Source organism: Mauremys reevesii, linkage group 20 (assembly GCF_016161935.1).
Source record: "Mauremys reevesii isolate NIE-2019 linkage group 20, ASM1616193v1, whole genome shotgun sequence".
NCBI lineage: Eukaryota > Metazoa > Chordata > Testudines > Geoemydidae > Mauremys > Mauremys reevesii.
The window spans coordinates 3,973,968-3,991,867 of NC_052642.1; the positions used below are offsets into that span (position 1 = coordinate 3,973,968).

Here is a 17,900-nt window from a genome sequence, read left to right on the forward strand (position 1 = left end):
TGCAGTGAATGGCCAGAGGGCTCCCTCACCAGGCAGTCACAGATTCGCCAGGTTTCCTTGTGCTGGATGAGGCCACTGAGCTGGTGCCACCTCAGGAATTGGGCGGCACTGCTGAGGGTGTCCCAACACACCTGCAAAACAAGAGGGGCCGGGGCGAGCCGGACACAGTTACGGGAGCTGGAAGCCACTAGCCTAGTTACCGGAGGCCAGGGAGGCCGTGCGTGCTGAGCAGCTTCCCTGCACTGGCTGCTCACGGAAGGTCGGCGGTGTGGCTAAGGCAATGGCTGGAGACCTGACTCAATTCCCAGCTCTCCCTGCAGGAACTCAGGCAAGTTGCTTAGGCCCAGGGCTGCAAAGGGATTTAGGTGCCTAATGCCCATGGGGGTTCAATATTTTTGAGGCTGCGCCTCAGTTCCCCACCTCATGGGGTGAATTCATTAGTGCTGGTGGCATTTGTGTCCCAAGTGATGGGGGCCATGAGCACTAGCATGTGCAGAGGCATGGGGGGGGAGGGGCTTGGGCATGTCATGGCTAGTACGGGCTGTCCGGGCCGCTTGGCTAAGGGCACATTGGGTCCTGTGTACCATCTGGAGGCTGAGTAGCCCTGCTCCTGGTAGGGATATGGCCAGGGTTGTGCTCTTCCCACAAGCACAGCCAGGGGAGTGTGCGGAGGCCAGTGGCTGTAGGAGTGGGGAGGCGACCACTCGCCCCACCCAATCTCTCAGCCTGACTGCAGGGGGGTGTTGAGCTCAGAGGATGCAGAGAAGACTCAGCAGTTGGGTGGGGTTCCATGGTCATGGCACTACTGGACTCAACATTCAAGTGATTTTGAGTGCCTGATTGTCACAGCTCTGAGCACCTGCCCTCTACCGGCCAGACCCTTTAAAGGGGGGTGTCACATGTTGCCCCCCCCCAAACAAATGGTCGCTCTGTAACTATCTCAGCTGCAGACTCCAATTCGTGGCCTCACCTGGGACACGTTGGGGACGCTCATCATGAACAAGGAGGAGCAGTGGGACCAGGCTCTGGAGCACATACTCCTTCATCTCACTCCGGTTGGGCCACCTTACAAGCTCCAGCAGGTCTTTAAAAAGGGTGATGGAGAGCACCCGGAGCTTGCTGGTCACCTGCAAGAGATGATATAGGGAGAGGAGGAGACACTGTGACAGTCATTCTCATCCAGCAGGGCAAGTGCACACTGTGCCAGAGATGTCTGCCCTGCAGAGGTATTGGTAACTCACCCCCAGCCATACAGCCACAACTGGGGCCAGAGTCTCATGGGCATAGCGCCATTGAAGGCAATAGAGATGCAGATTTCCACCAGCTGAGGGCTGGCCTGGTAACTTCTTGGCCAGGGAGGCAGTAAGCTGGGGTGAGACTGCCCCTAGGCTCTCACAGCCAGCTCTGGGTGCACTGACATCAGCACCCGCCTGTGTCAGCCAAGGGAAACATTCAGGATGGAGCAGTGTCAGGACAGGGCGGCAGAGAGGAGCGATGAGGAAAGATTCAAAGAGCGAAGGGGGTGTAGTTTGTCCACCCACTTTGCAGGCCCAGCTCACACTGGTGTTGACCCACAGCAGCCCTCTAGCCGGGCCAAGGGGCCAGGCATAGGGGCAAATTTCTACATTGGTGTTTGTTTGGGCCATGCTCAGGGACCTGGGGTGAATTTAACTAGGGCCAAGGGGTGGTAAATGTGCAGGAGCTCCCAGATAGGGGCCTTGGAAGCCATGACTGGAAGCCACCCAGCCTCCAGGGGTTTGGGGTGGGGTGAGGGTCAGCTCAGAACAGCTGGGCAGGCTCTGTACAAAACACATGGGAGGGTATGGGGGCATCAGGGCTGCACTGCAGTGGGCACAGGCAGATGTTGAACTGCCACCTCTCTGGTCTTCCCTCCAGTTGTTGAGGCCTGTTTGCCTTTCCTGGTGATGGGTGTAGTAAGTGCAGGCCATGATAAAGGCCCAGTATGAGGCCTGAGGCCTGAACTAAAGTAATGAACAAGACTTTGCTAATATAAAGCCAAGTTAAGCTGTGAGCCAGAGGCAGGCCCTGCTCACAGAAGCTGGCAAGAAAGGGCTGATACATATCTAAAAGGTACTGAACATTCACAAACTTGCACATTCCACACAGATAACAAAGAACAGGCTGGCCCATCCCAATGACAGGGGCAAAGGGTAAAATGATGGATAGAGTTGTTTTGATCGAACCAACATGTACAAGGTAGAAGGGGCACCTAAATACATAGAAAGGTTGTACCGTGCTACGTGGAGGGTTGTACCTCATCGTCAGGTGTGATGTGTAACTTGTTTGTGTCTGTGTATAAGAATGCATCCTGGGCGGTGCCTTTGTCCGGCCGAGGGGCAGTGGAAAGTCCCGCCAATGAGCCGGGTCCATTGCCAAGAGGCACTTTCTCTTAGTATGCCCTGAATTAGGCTAAGAAACCTACAGGGAACTGCAATTGTGTCCAGTGCAATAAACCTAGCCGACGTGGCTTTGCATCTTACTGGACTCTGTGGTTATTGGGGGTTCTCGTCGGGTCTGCTGTGTCAGCTATCTGCAGAGCTGGGGTAGCACACCGAGGAACACTGCATACGCAGCCGAGTGATATCAACAAGGAGAAAGCAGAGCACCACACGGTAGCACTCTGACAACACACTTCTGACAACAATGGGCGTTGTGTTCATTAACACTATTTGGATATAACCCCTGCCCCATAAAGAACCTGTTCTGTTCCCCCCGGGCCTGAGAGGGGTTTGGTTTAAAGGGCTCGCCCCAGGGCGAGATCCTGCATCCTTGGTCCAGGCTGCCCTGTCCCTTTGGCCAGCTGGGGATCCAGGAGACCCTGGGAACAGCTTTAGCCAGGCCTGTGCCACTACTAAATAAAGAGCGGCAGGGTCCCAGCAGAATTCGGGAGGGCTGAGAGTAGGATTTACCGTTATGAGAGCTGGGGAGTCCCTCCAGGAGCCCCCACTGGGGCATTACCCCTGGAAGGCAGTAACGGATGGGCCCCTTTCTCCTGCCCGCTTGCTGGATCTCGCCACCCAGTGTGGGACTGAACATCAGTCTGGTGAATGCGCCGGCGGGGGCTAGTTTGTGGGTACAAAGATCTGAGGAGAACTTTCCCTCCTTTGGCGCTGCCCTGCCATGAGAGCGAAGGGGAGAGGAAAGGGCGGTAGCTGCAGAACCTACAGACAGAGCCATTTCCTTATGGCGCTGACAGGCCAGCTGTAGGATTCCTGGCCAGGAAAGGAGGGCAGATTTTCACCAAAGTACCATCACTTGTCACCCTGGAAGCCAGCAAGAGCATTGCAGCACCCTGTGCTGCAGAGGCCCCTCGCTGCATGCAGGCTCAGGAATGCACGTCCTTCCCCAAGGGAGCCTCGTCCCCAGGCTGCCCTCATCCTTGTCAGTAGGCCTGCGGGACACCAGGGTTCCCATCCTTTCTGCCATGTGCTCTCATGGAGTGAGAGGAAGGCGGGAATGGGCTCATGATTTATGACAATCCGTTTTCTGGCTAGGACCATAGCACAGGCCCTGCTAGCCCACCCCCTAGCCCCCATTCACATGTCCGCAGTTTGATGGGATCTCCTGTGAGCTGCCAGGCCTTACATCATCAAACAATGGCAGGAGTTGCTCAGCCACTTGCACAGCCGCGCAGCTGGCGCTCTGCCTGTCCATGCCGGCGAGGAGGTGTTTCAGCACGGCGATGGCCTTGCAGATGAGGCTCTGTCTACCTCCTGGAGTCGCTCCAGGACATCTGGCAGCAGGCGCTGGAGTTTCCCCACCTGTGTGAAACAAGGAGCTGCTTTACGAAACACCCTCCAGTGACCCAACAAGCCATTTCCAAAACAATGTCTGCCTCCCCTGCAGACAGAGGCATGGGAGCTAGGGGTGCTGGGGGTGCTGCAGCACTCCCAGGTTTACGCAGGACTCTGCTCCTGGCCCCACACACAGGGTCCCAGCTGCCGGCCCTCGCCAACCCCAGCTATGGCCCCAGCCTTGGTCCCCTTGCCCCATCCATCCCCGCCCCGCCTCCTGGAGCCATGGCCCTGCTCCTGACCAAAGCTCTAGTGGTGGAGGGGTGTGTGGACAGGGGGTAAGGGGGTGCAGCACCTCCACTATAAAAAGTCTTCCAGCGCCCCTGCCTCCAGAGACATATTACAGCCTCAAAGCCTTTGCACAGCCAGCTAAGATCACGGGCAGTGGGTCTGGCAACCTGCAACATAAGCAGCTGCTTCCTTGTCCCCCAGATCTCAGGGGATGGTTTTTATTAGCAGATATCATCCGTGGGAAGTTCTCTACACAACACGTTGACCCCAAATAAATCAAGTGTATTATTGTTCAAATAGCACCTCGAGGGCCTGTCTGCAATAAGGGCTTGTGCTGGGGGCTTTCCAGGCACAGTCAGACAGTCCCTGCCCTAGAGCTTACAGGCTAGACACACGAAGGAAGGATTTCTATCCCCATTGTACAGACATGGAACTCGGGCACAGAGAGGTTACGTGACTCGCCCACAGTCACTTAGGGAGTCTGGCGGAGCCAGGAACCGAACCTGGGTTCTCCTGAATCCTGGTCCTTACAGCCCAGCCTAGGGGAGGGAGCCAATATTGCACACTAGTTCTAGGGTTAGTCTGTTACTAAAAGCCAGATTCAGTCATTTCTGTATTTGGTTTTTCAACCTTTCAAAGACAGCCCCACAAAATCTCAACCGGCATCAGGGAAAAAATAGGTCATATACAGGCTAACCGGTTCCAGAAAGGAAAATGAACCACAAGCAAGTGAAAACCAGGCTGAAGTGCATGGACCGATGGGAATGGTGTGTAACAAAGAGAATTACAGTCACGCCCTCTCCATGTCTGATCTAGTCATAGTCCGGGTTTAATAAACCGGACTGACCCCCTATTCTCAGGCGAAGTAAATTATCATTAACGAGAGTTGCCTTCAGATTGTCTCCTCTTTACCAGGCTGTCAGATCTGTGTATTTAAGCCCCAAGGACTTTCTCTGCCTTCACTATATTGTGGGTATCAAACTTGTTATGAGATCTTAGCAGCAAAAGGCCCTTCCAGAGCTCTTCAGAGGAGCGAGTGCTGCGGGACAGAGCCGTGACGTCAACAGTTAAAACCTATGAGGCTTAAAAGGGGATTTGTAGGAAAAAATGGTTCCTAATTGTAGTGAAATGGCTCTATCCACGCGTCCTGATCACTGGGGTCGCCAGCATTCCCTGGGGGTCTAGAGTCTGCAGCTCTGCTGCTACTCTAGTGCTAGGGTTCTTTGGATCACAGAGACCCCAGACACAATCAGGCCCAGCTGTGCCAGATGCTCCACACACCTAGAGACGCACCCTGCAGGAGCCAGGCCCTGCCCTGCAGAACAGCAGACAAAGGCCAGGCAGGGGCTTGCCCAAGGGCACCCCGCAGGTCAGTGGCAGAGCCAGGAATAGAAGCCAGGGCTCCTGACTCCAGGCCAGGGCCATACCCCCTGGGAAGGTTTCAATGACCCCAGCCCTGCAGCAGCTCCCTGCGGTTCTGGGTTTATCCCCCAGCCCTCCTCCCCTCTCACCTTCTCTGGGAGCCGGGCCAGATTGAGAGGCCTTTGAGCCCCAACCAGCGCACCACGGTCTGGTGGTCTCTCAGCTGCCTGCTCATCTCCTCCACGATGGCGTCTTCCAGCCCGTAGCCAAGGTCAGGGCACTGGAGGAGCTAACACACCAACAGCAAATCAAGCTAGAGAACGGGGCTGGCCTCTCGCGACTCATCTCTGCCACGGGGCCCTTAGCTCCACTGGCCAAGGCCCGGCATGGGCTGCATGCAGGGCATCGCGATTGGTCACTGTGTGGGCCCCAGTGAAACGCTGCTTGCGCGACGGCCCCTCGAGGCTCCAGCTGAGATCAAGGCCTGCCCTGCTCCCTCACTAAGGCTCAGCTGCACACGGAGCAGTGGTGTGGGGGGTGGGGTCTGCAGCCTTGTGCTCCAAAGGGTCGCCCGGTCTGCGGGGGGCAGGTGAACTGGCCATGAATGGGCAGGCGGCTGCCCGGCCTGCGCATGGCACCACGGATGTCAGAGGGGCTCGAGGGCCGAGGTCACACTAGGGACCATTCTATGGAACTGAGCCTTGGGGAACAAGAGACACCTGACCCTGGGCCTTGCTCCAGCCCCATGACACCAGCTGGGACAGGTAACAATGCCCAGACTGAGTGACTCCACCCCTAGGGTTGTAGGAGCTTTCCCTGCCCCTGCTCACCCACCCACCCCCAGGGCCTTCAGGGCCACCCCTCTCCTGGCCATAGGCATGAGCGGCAAGTTCCATTGGCCCATGGTGCCTGGGCACCATGGGCCTCAGCCCCACCTTTCCCCCCACGTCTCCCAGGCCATTTAAAACAGCCTGGGGCCCCCACCACCACTGGCAGCGCAGCAGAGCGGCCTCCTGCCTGCTTGCTCCCATGGCTGCCAGCCCCTCCCTGTGGCCCCTGGGTGGGGTGGGCGTGCCCCTGCAGCCAGTAGGAAGCTGTGGGGGCAGTGCCTCGGGGTAGCAGCACATGGAGGGTCCCCGGCCTGCCCTGCCTAGGAGCCCCAGATAAGCGCCGCACCCTCCCAACTCCTCCCAGAGCCTGCCCCCACCCCTTTCCCGACCCCACTCTGGCCCCAAACTCCTTCCCAGAGCCTGCAGCCCCTCCTCCACACACCCTCCTGTCCCCAAACTCCCTCCCAGAGCCTGCATCCCCACCCTCTCCTGCACTCCCACCCTCTGACCCATCCCAGAGCCTGCACCCCAGGCCCCCTCCCCCACCCAAACTCCCTCCCAGAGACTTAGGCAGGTTGGGGGCAGAGTTTAGGGGGGCAGAGTTTGGAGGGGCAGGTTCTGCTGAGCACCACCAAAATTTCTACAAATCTGCTGTCCCTGGCCATAGGTCAGCCCCATGCCCAGTCACCGCTGGGCCGGGGCTCTTCTCACGACCCTCACCCGCTGGTGAGGCTCACCTGAATGAAGAGCGCCACGGCCGGGACGTACCGCCTATCGTCCCGATCGCTGAGGATGGCCATCAGATGGTAGAAAATCCAGTTTCGCTCCTGGAAATTGGCGAAACCATGGCCCTGGCATAGGAAACACAAACACCACATCATCAAGGTGGGCAAGGACTGGTCCTCCATTTATGAATCTAACCAGGACAGGGGATCCCGGGCGACTAGTCACGCGCAGCTGGCACGGACTAGTTCCTGCTGGCTTAAAATGCCCAGCGGCTTATGTGCTAGAGACCCAAACCCTTAATCACTCGACAGGGAGCCCTTCCATGAGGCCAGCTCTGAGCACGTAGTGCTGTGGCTGCAAGAGAACTGCAGACAAAGAAGGGTGTCGGTGGGGTCGGTGGTCTTCCTCATGTGCCCAGATATTGGGTGATGAGAGACAGAAGGGTGGGTGAGAGAATATCTTAGATTCACCCAAGACAAGCGCTGGAGCTTTCTGTGTTAGCTTCTCTCTCACCCACAGTCACTGGGCCAACCAAAGACATTCCCTCCCCCACCTTGTCTCTCTCATGTGCTGGGCCTGACAGGGCTACACCAACGCTGCGGAAAGACATGGCGGAGGCTGTCTTTGCCCAGCCATGCCTGCCAGAGCCACGCAGGAAGCGGTTTCGCCAGGCAGCGCAGGGTGGAGAAGTAGCCGACTGACCCCTTGGCCAACAGCACAGAGGCTGCGGCCTGTTCCATGCAGGCGATTGGGAGCCGCGTCTCACCCAGCAGGGAAGGCAATGTGGCCGTGTCCTGGGCCAGGGAGCTGCTGCTGTGATCGGTTCTGGGCAGCACTCACCGGGCAAGCAGGCAGACACCTTTGTGGTGCGTGTCAGAGCTCATGAGCAGGTCCCAGCCGCCCTGCTTCATCATGAAGGTGACCTGCTCCTTGTAGCCAGCGCATAGAAGCAAAGCTTCCATGGCCTTCACCGCGAACCTGTGTGCAGAGCGAGCCTCTTGTTACTGAGTGAGCCCAGGCCAGGCCCTGCCGCGTGCCTGCGGGCGACGCTGCAGAACCCAGGCTGGGTGTCGGGCTGGCGGTACCTGACGGGGCTGAGGGGTGCGGCCGTGTCCTCCTGGTTATGCTCCCTCTCCTGCGAAGCAGTGTGCTGCACTGTGTGGGTGACGTGGAAGAGCAGCGCGACGTAGAGCTGAGGGAAGAGCTCCTTCACCTCCTGCCTGCAGGCCTGCTCCTGCAGGATCACATACAGGGCTCTTGTGGCCTGCAGCTAAGAACAGGAGACAGACATCACTGCAGGGATTTCGTCCTTCCCACGCTCCCCCAGGGCACCTAGAGGGGTGGGGGTGGGCTGGGGGCTAAGGCCTGGGATGCTGGGTTCAATTCCTAGCCTGTGAGACCTTGGCTAGAACCACACAAGGGACTTCGGCCCAGCGTGGCCATGCCCAGCTGCATGTGCCCTGCTGCCCAGTGGACTCACAGCCCTGGGTTAAGTGCCCAGGCTCCGTATATGCTCCAGAGAGAGAGTCAGTTGGGCCAATTGTTAAAGCGGGTGAAAGGGATGGGCTGGGTAATTTCAGGCCTGTCAGCCTGACATCGATCCCAGGCAAGATAATGGAGCAGCTGGTATAAGATTCAATTAATAAAGAATTAAAGAGGATAATTTATTTAATGCAAATCAACAATTTTTCGATGAGATGACAAGTTTGGTAGATAAAGGAAATGGTATTGACATAATGTATGTAGACTTCTGTAAGGCGCTTGAGTTGGCGCTGCACTCCAGTTTGATCAGAAACCTAGAAGTTACAAAAGTAACGTGGCACACATGAATTGGATTATAAAGTGGCTGATAGGTCTCAAAATGTAATTGTAAACTGGGAATCAGCATTGCACAGGTGTGTTTCAGGATGGTCCTTGCAGGGATCGGGTCTTGGCCCTCTGCGATTTAACATTTTCATCAATGACCTGGAAGAAAACCTCAAATCATCACTGATAAAGTTTGCAGATGACACAAGAATTGGGTGAGTGGTAAATAATGAAGAGGATAAGTCACTGATACAGAGCGATCTGAATCACTTGGTAAACTGAGGAGCAATCAAACAGTATGTGTTTTAATATGGCTCATTGTAAATGAATACATCTAGGAACAGGACGAGGACTCTATCCTGGGAAGCAGAGACTCTGTAAAGGACTTGGGAGTCCTGGTGGATAATCAGCTCATGTGATCCTGGGATAAATAAACAGAAGAATCTAGAGTGGGAGTATTTGGCACTGGTGTGACAACTGCTGGGATCCTGGGTCCAGTTCCGGTGCCCCAATGCAAAAGAATGTTGATGAATTGCAGAGGGTTCAGAGAAGAGCCATGAGAATGATTAAAGGACGAGAAACCATGTCTTATAGTGATAGGGTGACCAGACAGGACAGGGGTTGGGGGTAATAGGAGCCTATATAAGGAAAAGACCCTAAAATCAGGACTGTCCCTATAAAAATCAGGACCTCTGGTGAGAGATATAGTGAGAGACTCAAGAAGCTCGATCTATTCATCTTAACAATGAGAGGGTTGAGGGTGACTTGATTACTGTCTATAGGTATCTCCCTGGGAAACAAATATTTAGTAATTGGCTTTTCAGTCTTGCAGAGAAAGGTCTAACATGATCCAGTGGCTGGAAGTTGAAGGTAGACATTCAGACTGGAAATAAGGCATAAACATCACAGTGAGAGTAATTAATCATTGGAAGAATTTACCCAGGGTGGTGATAGATTCTCCATCACTGACTATTTTTGAACCACGATGGGATGTTTTTCTTCAAAGACCTGCTCTAGGAATGATCTGGGGGCAGTTCTCTGGCTTGTGTCAGGCAGGGGATCTGACTAGATGATCGCAGAGGTCCCTTCTTGCCTTGAACTCTATGAAGCTAAGAGTGAGGAGCTGCCTAAACCAACCAATAGGAAATGCGGAGGAGAGGGATGTGGCCTAAGCCCCACCCCTAAAGGGAATTTGGTATCTATCTCTACTTGGGAACACTTAAATAGTCATTGGAGCAGAGTTTTGACCCCAGGTCTCCCAGTTGGGTACCCTAACCACTGGGCTAGAGACAGTGGTGTAGTCGAAAATATGAAGGTCCTGGAATGCCACTAAAATACTGATTTTCTTCAATATGAATTATAGAAATTCACATTTTATTTGTCTACTGAATTTCTGGTACAGTAATCCTGGGCTAAACCAGGCATGGCTGGAGACAGGCCAGCTGTCCAAAATAACAAGGTATTGGATTTTTTTTTAATTGTACACCCCCCCCCATAGTAGCTATTCAATTTATTTTAAATGTTGAAATCATTGTGCTGAAATGCCATTACTGTGTATGCAATAGAATACAATAGAAATGCCATTACTGTGTCTACAATAGAATATGTAAAAGATATAACTCTAGACAGAAGTGTACAGTACAGTGGTAAAAACCCAATGAATGCGTAGCAAGTTTTCTTTTTACTTTAGCCTATAGGCTAATGAAAATAGAAAATAAATCATGCTGCTGCACTACAGACATTACTGTATCAGGCTGAAATAATAAAAGTTTATTTTAAATGTAGCTAGTAGGCTACACAAGTAACACAAAATCCATCAAGGCATAACGGGCTGGAGTAGCAAAGGCCTGCTGTAATGCATTGATCTAATTTTACAAATATTTCCACAAAGCGTCTTTCTCCATATTGTATTTTCTGTGTCTGTGAATCAGAGGAGAACAAGGATGTCTGAGCCAAGTTCTGGCACAGCTGAGAGGATGCCACATGGAAAATGAAGGGCCATGTAGCTTGCTAAACGTGAGTGATGACGTATGCGGAATAAGCCCCTTGCTACATTTCCATTCACAATCATAGTCATGTGGCTGAGGGTATGGCTACACTTGCAGCTGTACAGCACTGGGAGTTAAAGCTGTCTTCGTACAGCTGAGTAGGGAAAGCACTGCAGTGTGTGCACACTGACAGTTGCCAGCGCTGTTGTGGCCACATTTGCAGCATCTGCAGCGGCATTGGGAGCAGTGCATTATGGTCAGCTATCCCAGCGTTCCAAGTGGCTGCAACGTGCTTTTCAAAAGGGGGGGTGGAGTGTGACAGGGAGCGTGGGGGAGAGAGAGAGTGGATTTTGGAGCCAACACTGTGTCAGCAGCTGCCTTGCAAGTTCCAACCCCCTCCCTAGCCCTCTCTGACTCACTGAAAGTGAACAGCACCTCTTTGTTTTTCCTCACAGACCAGATAAGCAGCCGCTCGCGAAACGGACCCTCCTCCCTCCCCTCTATTCAAGCAAACACGAGCTGTGGGCCTTCCAAAGGAGCCCTCTGCCTCTGCTCATTTACAGCAAACAGGAGCTGGGTTTGTTTTTTTGATAAGCAGCTCCCGGGCCCAGAGTTTACAACAAAACAAAGAGCGGAACCTTCACTTAAAAGGGTTATGGGAAGCTTCGGAGATCAGTCACTGCATACTAAGGTTATTCCCTGTTTACACTGGTGCCCCAGCGCAGCAGCAGCACAATACTCTTTATTCCTCTCGGGAGGTGGAGTACAAGCAGCGCTGTAGCCACGGAGATACAGCGCTGTATGTGCCTTGCCAGTGTGGACGGGAGTGAGTTACAGCGCTGTTGGTGGCTTTATTGCGCTGTAATTCTCAAGTGTGGCCAAGGCCTTAGATAAAGTGAAAAGGAGGTAGGGCAGCTGTGTAACCAATCTGGTCTGTCACTGACAGGAATTGTCAATGCCTAGCATGACTCTCTTGATTATACTGGTCAGAAGTGCCAGCTGAGCTGAAACCACTGCTCAGCTCCACGCGTGTGATTTCATGCAGCATGGCTGAAGCCTGGTCTACACTACAAAGGGGGTTCGAATTAGGGTACGCAAATTCAGCTACGTGAATAGCGTAGCTGAATTCGAAGTACCCTAATTGAACTACTCACCGTCCAGGCAGCGGTGGGGTCGAACTCGCGGCTCCCCGTCGACTCCACCACCGCCGTTTGCACTGGTGGAGTACGGAGTTGACTGCGGTGCTTCGGAGTTCGAACTATCGCATCTAGATCAGATGCGATAGTTCGAACTCCGAGAATCAAACTCACCGCGTCGACCCAGATGGTAAGTGTAGACTAGCCCTGAGTGTGAACGTGGATTTAGGCCTTGGCTACACTTGAGAGTTACAGCACAATAAAGCCACCAACAGCGCTGTAACTCACTCCCCGTCCACACTGGCAAGGCATATACAGCGCTGTATCTCCCTGGCTACAGCGCTGCTTGTACTCCACCTCCTCGAGAGGAATAAAGAGTATTGCGCTGCTGCTGCTGCTGCTGCGCTGGGGCACCAGTGTAAACAGGGAATAACCTTAGTACGCAGTATCGACTCATCCCACCCCCCTTTCTGGCTCAGGTTACAGCCTCAGGTACTGACCCTCACCTAAAGTCATCCCCTGCTCTCCCATCCCCCATGCAGACAGTCCCAGTAAAACTAAACACCATTTCCAGGTCAATCCATCCCTCTCCCTACAGCGTCACAGGGCTATAGATAACAAAATGAAATTCACCAAAGACAAATGTGAGGTGCTACATTTAGAGAAGAAAAAGCAAATGCACAGATACAGAATGGAGGATAACCAGCTGAGAAGGATCTGGGAGCTGTGGTGGATCACAACCTCAGCATGAGTCAGCAATGCGATGCTGTTGCAAAAAAAGCAAATGCAATTTTAAGTTGCATTAACAGAGGTATAGCCAGGGCCGGCTCCAGACGCCAGCGTGCCAAGCGCGCGCTTAGGGCGGCAATGAGAGCCGCAGGGGGCGCGCTGCCTGTCGCCGGGAGGGCAGCAGGTGGCTCCGGCGGACCTCCCACAGGAGTGCCTGCGGAGGGTCCGCTGGTCCTGCGGCTCCGGTGGACCTCCCGCAGGCATGGCTGCGGATGCTCCACTGGAGCTGCGGGACCAGTGGACCCTCCGCAGGCATGTCTGCAGCAGGTCCACTGGAACCGCGGACCAGCGACCGCCAGAGCACCCCGTGGCGTGCCGCCCTGCTTAGGCGGCAAAATTACTAGAGCCGCCCCTGGGTATAGCATGCAAGTCATGGGAGGCGATAGTACCACTCTACTCAGTGCTGGTTAGGCCTCAGCTGGAGTACGGTGTCCAGTTTTGGTCACCAATGTCTAGAAAGGATGTGGAGAAACTGGAAAGGATCCAGAGGCGAGTGACAAAGGTGATCAGAGGGATGGAACACAAGCCATAAGAAAAAAAGGCTGAAGGAACTGGCTATGTTTTGTTTGGAAAGGAGGAGATTAAGGGGACTAGATAATGGTCTTCAGATACTTGGAAGGCTGCCATAAAAAGATAGAGAAAAGTTGTTCTCTCTTGCCACAGAGGGCAGGACAAGAGGCGATGGGGTCAAACTACAGCACAGCAGATATAGATTAAGCCTCAGGAAAAACTTCCTAACTGTAAGAAGAGTAGGACGATGGGAAAGATGCCTAGGGAGCTTGTGGAAACTCTTTCGCTGGAGGTTTTCAGAAGGAGGCTGGAGCCATCTGTCCAGGGTGGGTTAGAAACAAGAAGTCCTGCATTGTTGCAGGGGGCTGGACGAGCTGACTTTGCGATCCCTTCTCACCCTGTGATTCTATGAGTGCTGCTGAATAGCACCAGGAGAGCGTTTCGGCGTGTTCCGGCTCGAATATAGCACTGGCTAAAGTCACACTCTCTCTCTCTTTGGCCCAATGACTATACCCCGTGGGAGACTGAGAGACCCCCTCAGGCCATGATGGGGACACACGGCACTCCTTCCCTTGCTGCAGGGGCTGGTACTTACGGCCAAGGGGGGGAAGCCAGCCGGTCTCTCAGAGAGCTGATACCGTCGCCGAGCCGGCTCCTGCAGCCTGCTGACCAGCTCCCCAAGGATCTTTCTTGAGGTGTTGGGCTGGGATGTCAGCATCTTCCACATCTCCGCAGCAACACTGCAAAGGGAGAGAGCCAGTGGCACCCGATCAGAGCCCTGCCAGCCTCCTGCACCCCTCGGCACTGGCACGCCTGCTGGGTCTCCCCTCACCGGCCGGCCCTTTGTTGCCCTCCTGCTCCTGCAAGGACCCGTTGGCTGGTGCAGGTTACATGGGGCCAGGTCTGAGTGTCAGCCACAGGAGAGGCCGAGGATGCCGTACAGGGTTTTGCAAATTGGCCTGTGTCCAGGGCAAGCCAGCCTGCAAAACCCTCCAGGAGAAGCAGCAGCTCTGCAGGAGCAGGAGATCTCTGGAGGTTCTGCACTCCCCTGTCTCTGGCAGCGGGACCAGTCCGGGGGACCCAGAGTGCAAGTGGTGGTAGCCGCAGCCCCGTACCTGTCACATGACCGTGAGCAGCCCAGCAGGGTTCCGACCACCTCCTCGCTGAACCGGTAGCCCAGCAGGAGAAGGGCCCTGCGCAGCTCCTGCCGGGCAAGTGGCTCGCTGATGGAGTCCAGGTGCTTATGAATGCTCCTCACAGCCTCTGACATCTGGAAGGAAATGGGAGTTGGGGCCTTGGCTTCCTCGCACGGCTATTGATCTGGGGAGCCAAGGACCTGCTGCACCTGAGAGCCATCTGCCCTCCCAGAACCTCTTCACCAGCCCCAGGCCTAGAACACAGCACTAGTTCCCAGCCTATCGATTCATAGACTGCAAGGCCACAAGCGGTCATGGTGATCACCTAGACCAGGGGTAGGCAACCTATGGCACGTGTGCTGAAGGTGGCACGCAAGCTGATTTTCAGTGGCACTCACACTGCGGGGCCTGGCCACCGGTCCAGGGAGATCTGCATTTTAATTTCATTTTAAATGAAGCTTCTTAAAAATTTTCAAAAATGTATTTACTTTATATACAACAATATTTAGTGATTTATTATAGACTTATAGAAAGAGATTTTCTACAAACATTAAAATGTATGACTGACACGTGAAACCTTAAATTAGAGTGAATAAATGAAGACTTGGCACACCACTTCTGAAAGGTTGCTGACCCCTGACCTAGACTGACCCCCTGCATTTCACAGGCCAGAGAACTGCCCCCCAATAATGCCTAGCATCCAGAGACAGAGTCTCCCACGGATGGGCTCCCCCAGCACAGTGTTCTCACTGCAGCTCTTACCCTCCACCAGCGGAGGCCGGGAACCTCCAGGATCGTATGCAGCATGTTCCTGGCCGTCACTGCGTCATGGACGCTGGAGTCTCTCATGCCGTCGATAGCAGTGAGGAGAAAGTCCATGCCTTCAGACGGCTCCAAGTACTTCCCAAAAATCTGAAACAAACTGCGCAGTGAAACCCCTTTGCTGCCCAGCGGATCCGGTCAGTGGCCTAGCAGCCAGGACTGGCCCGGCCAGGAGTGCAGGCAAACCCCACTCTTCGGGACAGGCCTGGCTTACTGCACCTGGGCAGCACAGTACCCAGCCAGCAATCGGAAGCTGTCATGCATGGCAGAGGCCAGCGTGGCAGTGCACGGGGGCACAATACTGCGCAGCACGGATACACTGTCTAGTGCTCAGCAGGGGCTGGCGCTCATGCGCAGATGCAATGATGCCTTTTATTGCATTAATCTCTGAGGAAGCTCCCAGAAACCTGACAAGGAGCTGGGATCAGGTTTGGATGAGCCCCATTGCATCTTGGGATGTGTCATGTAAGGAGGCATATTGGGCTGCATTAGTAGAAGCACTGCCTGCAGATGGAGGGAAGTGATTATTCCCCTCTATTCGGCACTGGTGAGGTCACACATGGAGTATTGCGTCCAGTTTTGGGCCCCGCACAAGAGAAAGGATGTGGACAAATCAGAGAGAGTCCAGCAGAGGGCAATGAAAATGATGCGGGGGCTGGGGCACATGACTTGATAGCAGCCTTCACTACCTGCAGGGGGGTTCCAAAGAGGATGGAGCTCGGCTGTTCTCAGTGGTGGCAGATGAGAGAACAAGGAGCAATGGTCTCAAGTTGCAGTGGGGGAGGTTTAGGTTGGATATTAGGAAACACTATTTCACTAGGAGGGGGTGAAGCACTGGAATGGGTTACTTAGGGAGGTGGTGGAATTTCCATCCTCAGAGGTTTTAAGGCCTGGCTTGACAAAGCCCTGGCTGGGATGATTTAGTTGGTTGGTCCTGCTTTGAGTAAGGGGTTGGACTAGATAATTTCCTGAGGTCTATTATTCTATGAGGTGGAGTGGGCCATAGGCAGGTCTCTGTCCCAGCTGGATGGGGTTAGTCTGTCCCTTCCCCCTGACTCCTAGGGTGTTAATTTCTGACTCCTGATAACTCTGGGCACAACAATCCCAGGAAGCACTGACTGTAGTTACCAATGTGATATTTCTGGTGTTGGTGACCCAGAAGGCTGTCTCAACTTGACTGTTCTTGAGGATCTGCCGATACTCTGCACCGAGCTTCCTCAGATTTCAGCTGACCCAGGAGGAAACAGACAACAGGCAATATAAATCAGACCTTCGGTTAGCAAGCGGGAGTTTTGCAAGGAAGTTTAGAGAGGGTGTGTGAGAGACAAGTACATCTAACAAACATACTGTAAACTCAGGCCAATAACCTGTTCCCCCATCCCTCCCCCAAACTAAACAAACTAAACCCCCTGGAAGAGTAAAAATAAACCAGGCAGAAGGGCAGCAGCAGCGTGGGGCTCTCCAGTTGATTGCACTGAATGCAGCATGTACGATTACCAGCCCTGTGGGCAGGTAGCATATGTGGGCATTTGGCCCAAGGAGCTACTGGCCATCGGAGACCAGGAGACCAGAGGGGCTGAACTGGTGGAGCCAAGGGAGACAGTGAGGTACATAGAGGAGACTTTTAGGGATGCAGTAGAGTAGTCCCACCCCCAGTCTGACAGCCTCTGTGCTGCTGAGGAGGGTGAAAGTTTCGGGGAAGGAGAACATCGAGCTGGGGCAGAGGGAGACGATCCCATAGTTGGGACCCACCTTCCAGATGAAGTCATGATGTCCTCTCACACTGAGGCTACCCCTCCTAAGGCGGGAATCCCACTTACAAAGAGAAGCCAGGAAATAGTAATGGGGGATTCAATCAATAGACATATAAACAGTTGGGTTTGTGATGACTGGGAGAACCGCATGGTAAATTGCCTGCCTGGTGCAAAGGTTGCAGCTATCACGAGACATCCAGACAGACTTATGTGCAGTGCTGTGGTATGTAGCCTAGCGTTTAAATCAGCCTCTGTATGAGATAGCTAATGTGAGTGAATTTTAAAAAAGTCTCCAGATGTGATCCCTGGTAAGCCTGACTTCAGTACCAGGCAAATTGTTGAAACTATAGGAAAGAACAGAATTATCAGACACGTCGGTGAACACAATTTGTTGAGGCAGAGCCAACATGCCTTTTATAAAGGGAAATCATGCCTCACCAGTCTACTAGAATTCTTTGAAGGGGTCAACAAGGATGTGGAGAAGGGTGATCCAATGGATATAGTGTACTTGGACTTTCAGAAAGCCTTTGACAGGGTCCCTCACCAAAGGCTCTTAACCAAAGGAAGCTGTCATGGGATAAGAGGGGAGGTTCTCTCATGAGTCAGTGGTTAAAAGATAGGAAGCAAAGGACAGGAATAAATGGCCAGTTTTCACAGTGGAGAGAGGTAAATAGCGTGGTCCCCCAAGGATCTGTGTTGAGACCAGTGTAGTTCAACATAGTCATAAATGATCCAGAAAAAGGGGTAACCAGTGAGGTGGCAAAATTTGCAGATGATACAAAATAACTCAAGATAGTTAAATCCAAAGCAGCCTGCGAAGAGCTACAAAGGGATCTAAAAAAAAAGAGGGACTGGGCAAGAAAATGGCAGATGAAATTCAATATTGATAAATGCAAAGTAACGCACATTGGAAATCATAATCCCAACTATACATACAAAATTATGGGGTTTAAGTTAGCACTCAAGAAAGAGATTTTGGAGTTATCGTAAATAGT

General features: G+C 53.5%; 1 protein-coding gene across 1 annotated transcript; it reads right to left on the reverse strand.

Annotated features, from left to right (window-relative positions):
* Positions 1 to 7,785: 7,785 nt before the first annotated feature.
* Positions 7,786 to 16,367, reverse strand: LOC120387528 (maestro heat-like repeat-containing protein family member 7). Its single transcript, XM_039508440.1, has 6 exons — positions 16,280 to 16,367; positions 15,092 to 15,241; positions 14,309 to 14,463; positions 13,789 to 13,933; positions 8,050 to 8,234; positions 7,786 to 7,942 (listed from the first exon to the last, which is right to left on the reverse strand). The coding sequence occupies exons 2-6, from the start codon at positions 15,206 to 15,208 to the stop codon at positions 7,801 to 7,803; spliced, it is 744 nt and encodes a 247-aa protein (XP_039364374.1). The 5' UTR covers positions 15,209 to 15,241; positions 16,280 to 16,367; the 3' UTR covers positions 7,786 to 7,800.
* Between the last annotated feature and the right edge of the window lie 1,533 nt (positions 16,368 to 17,900).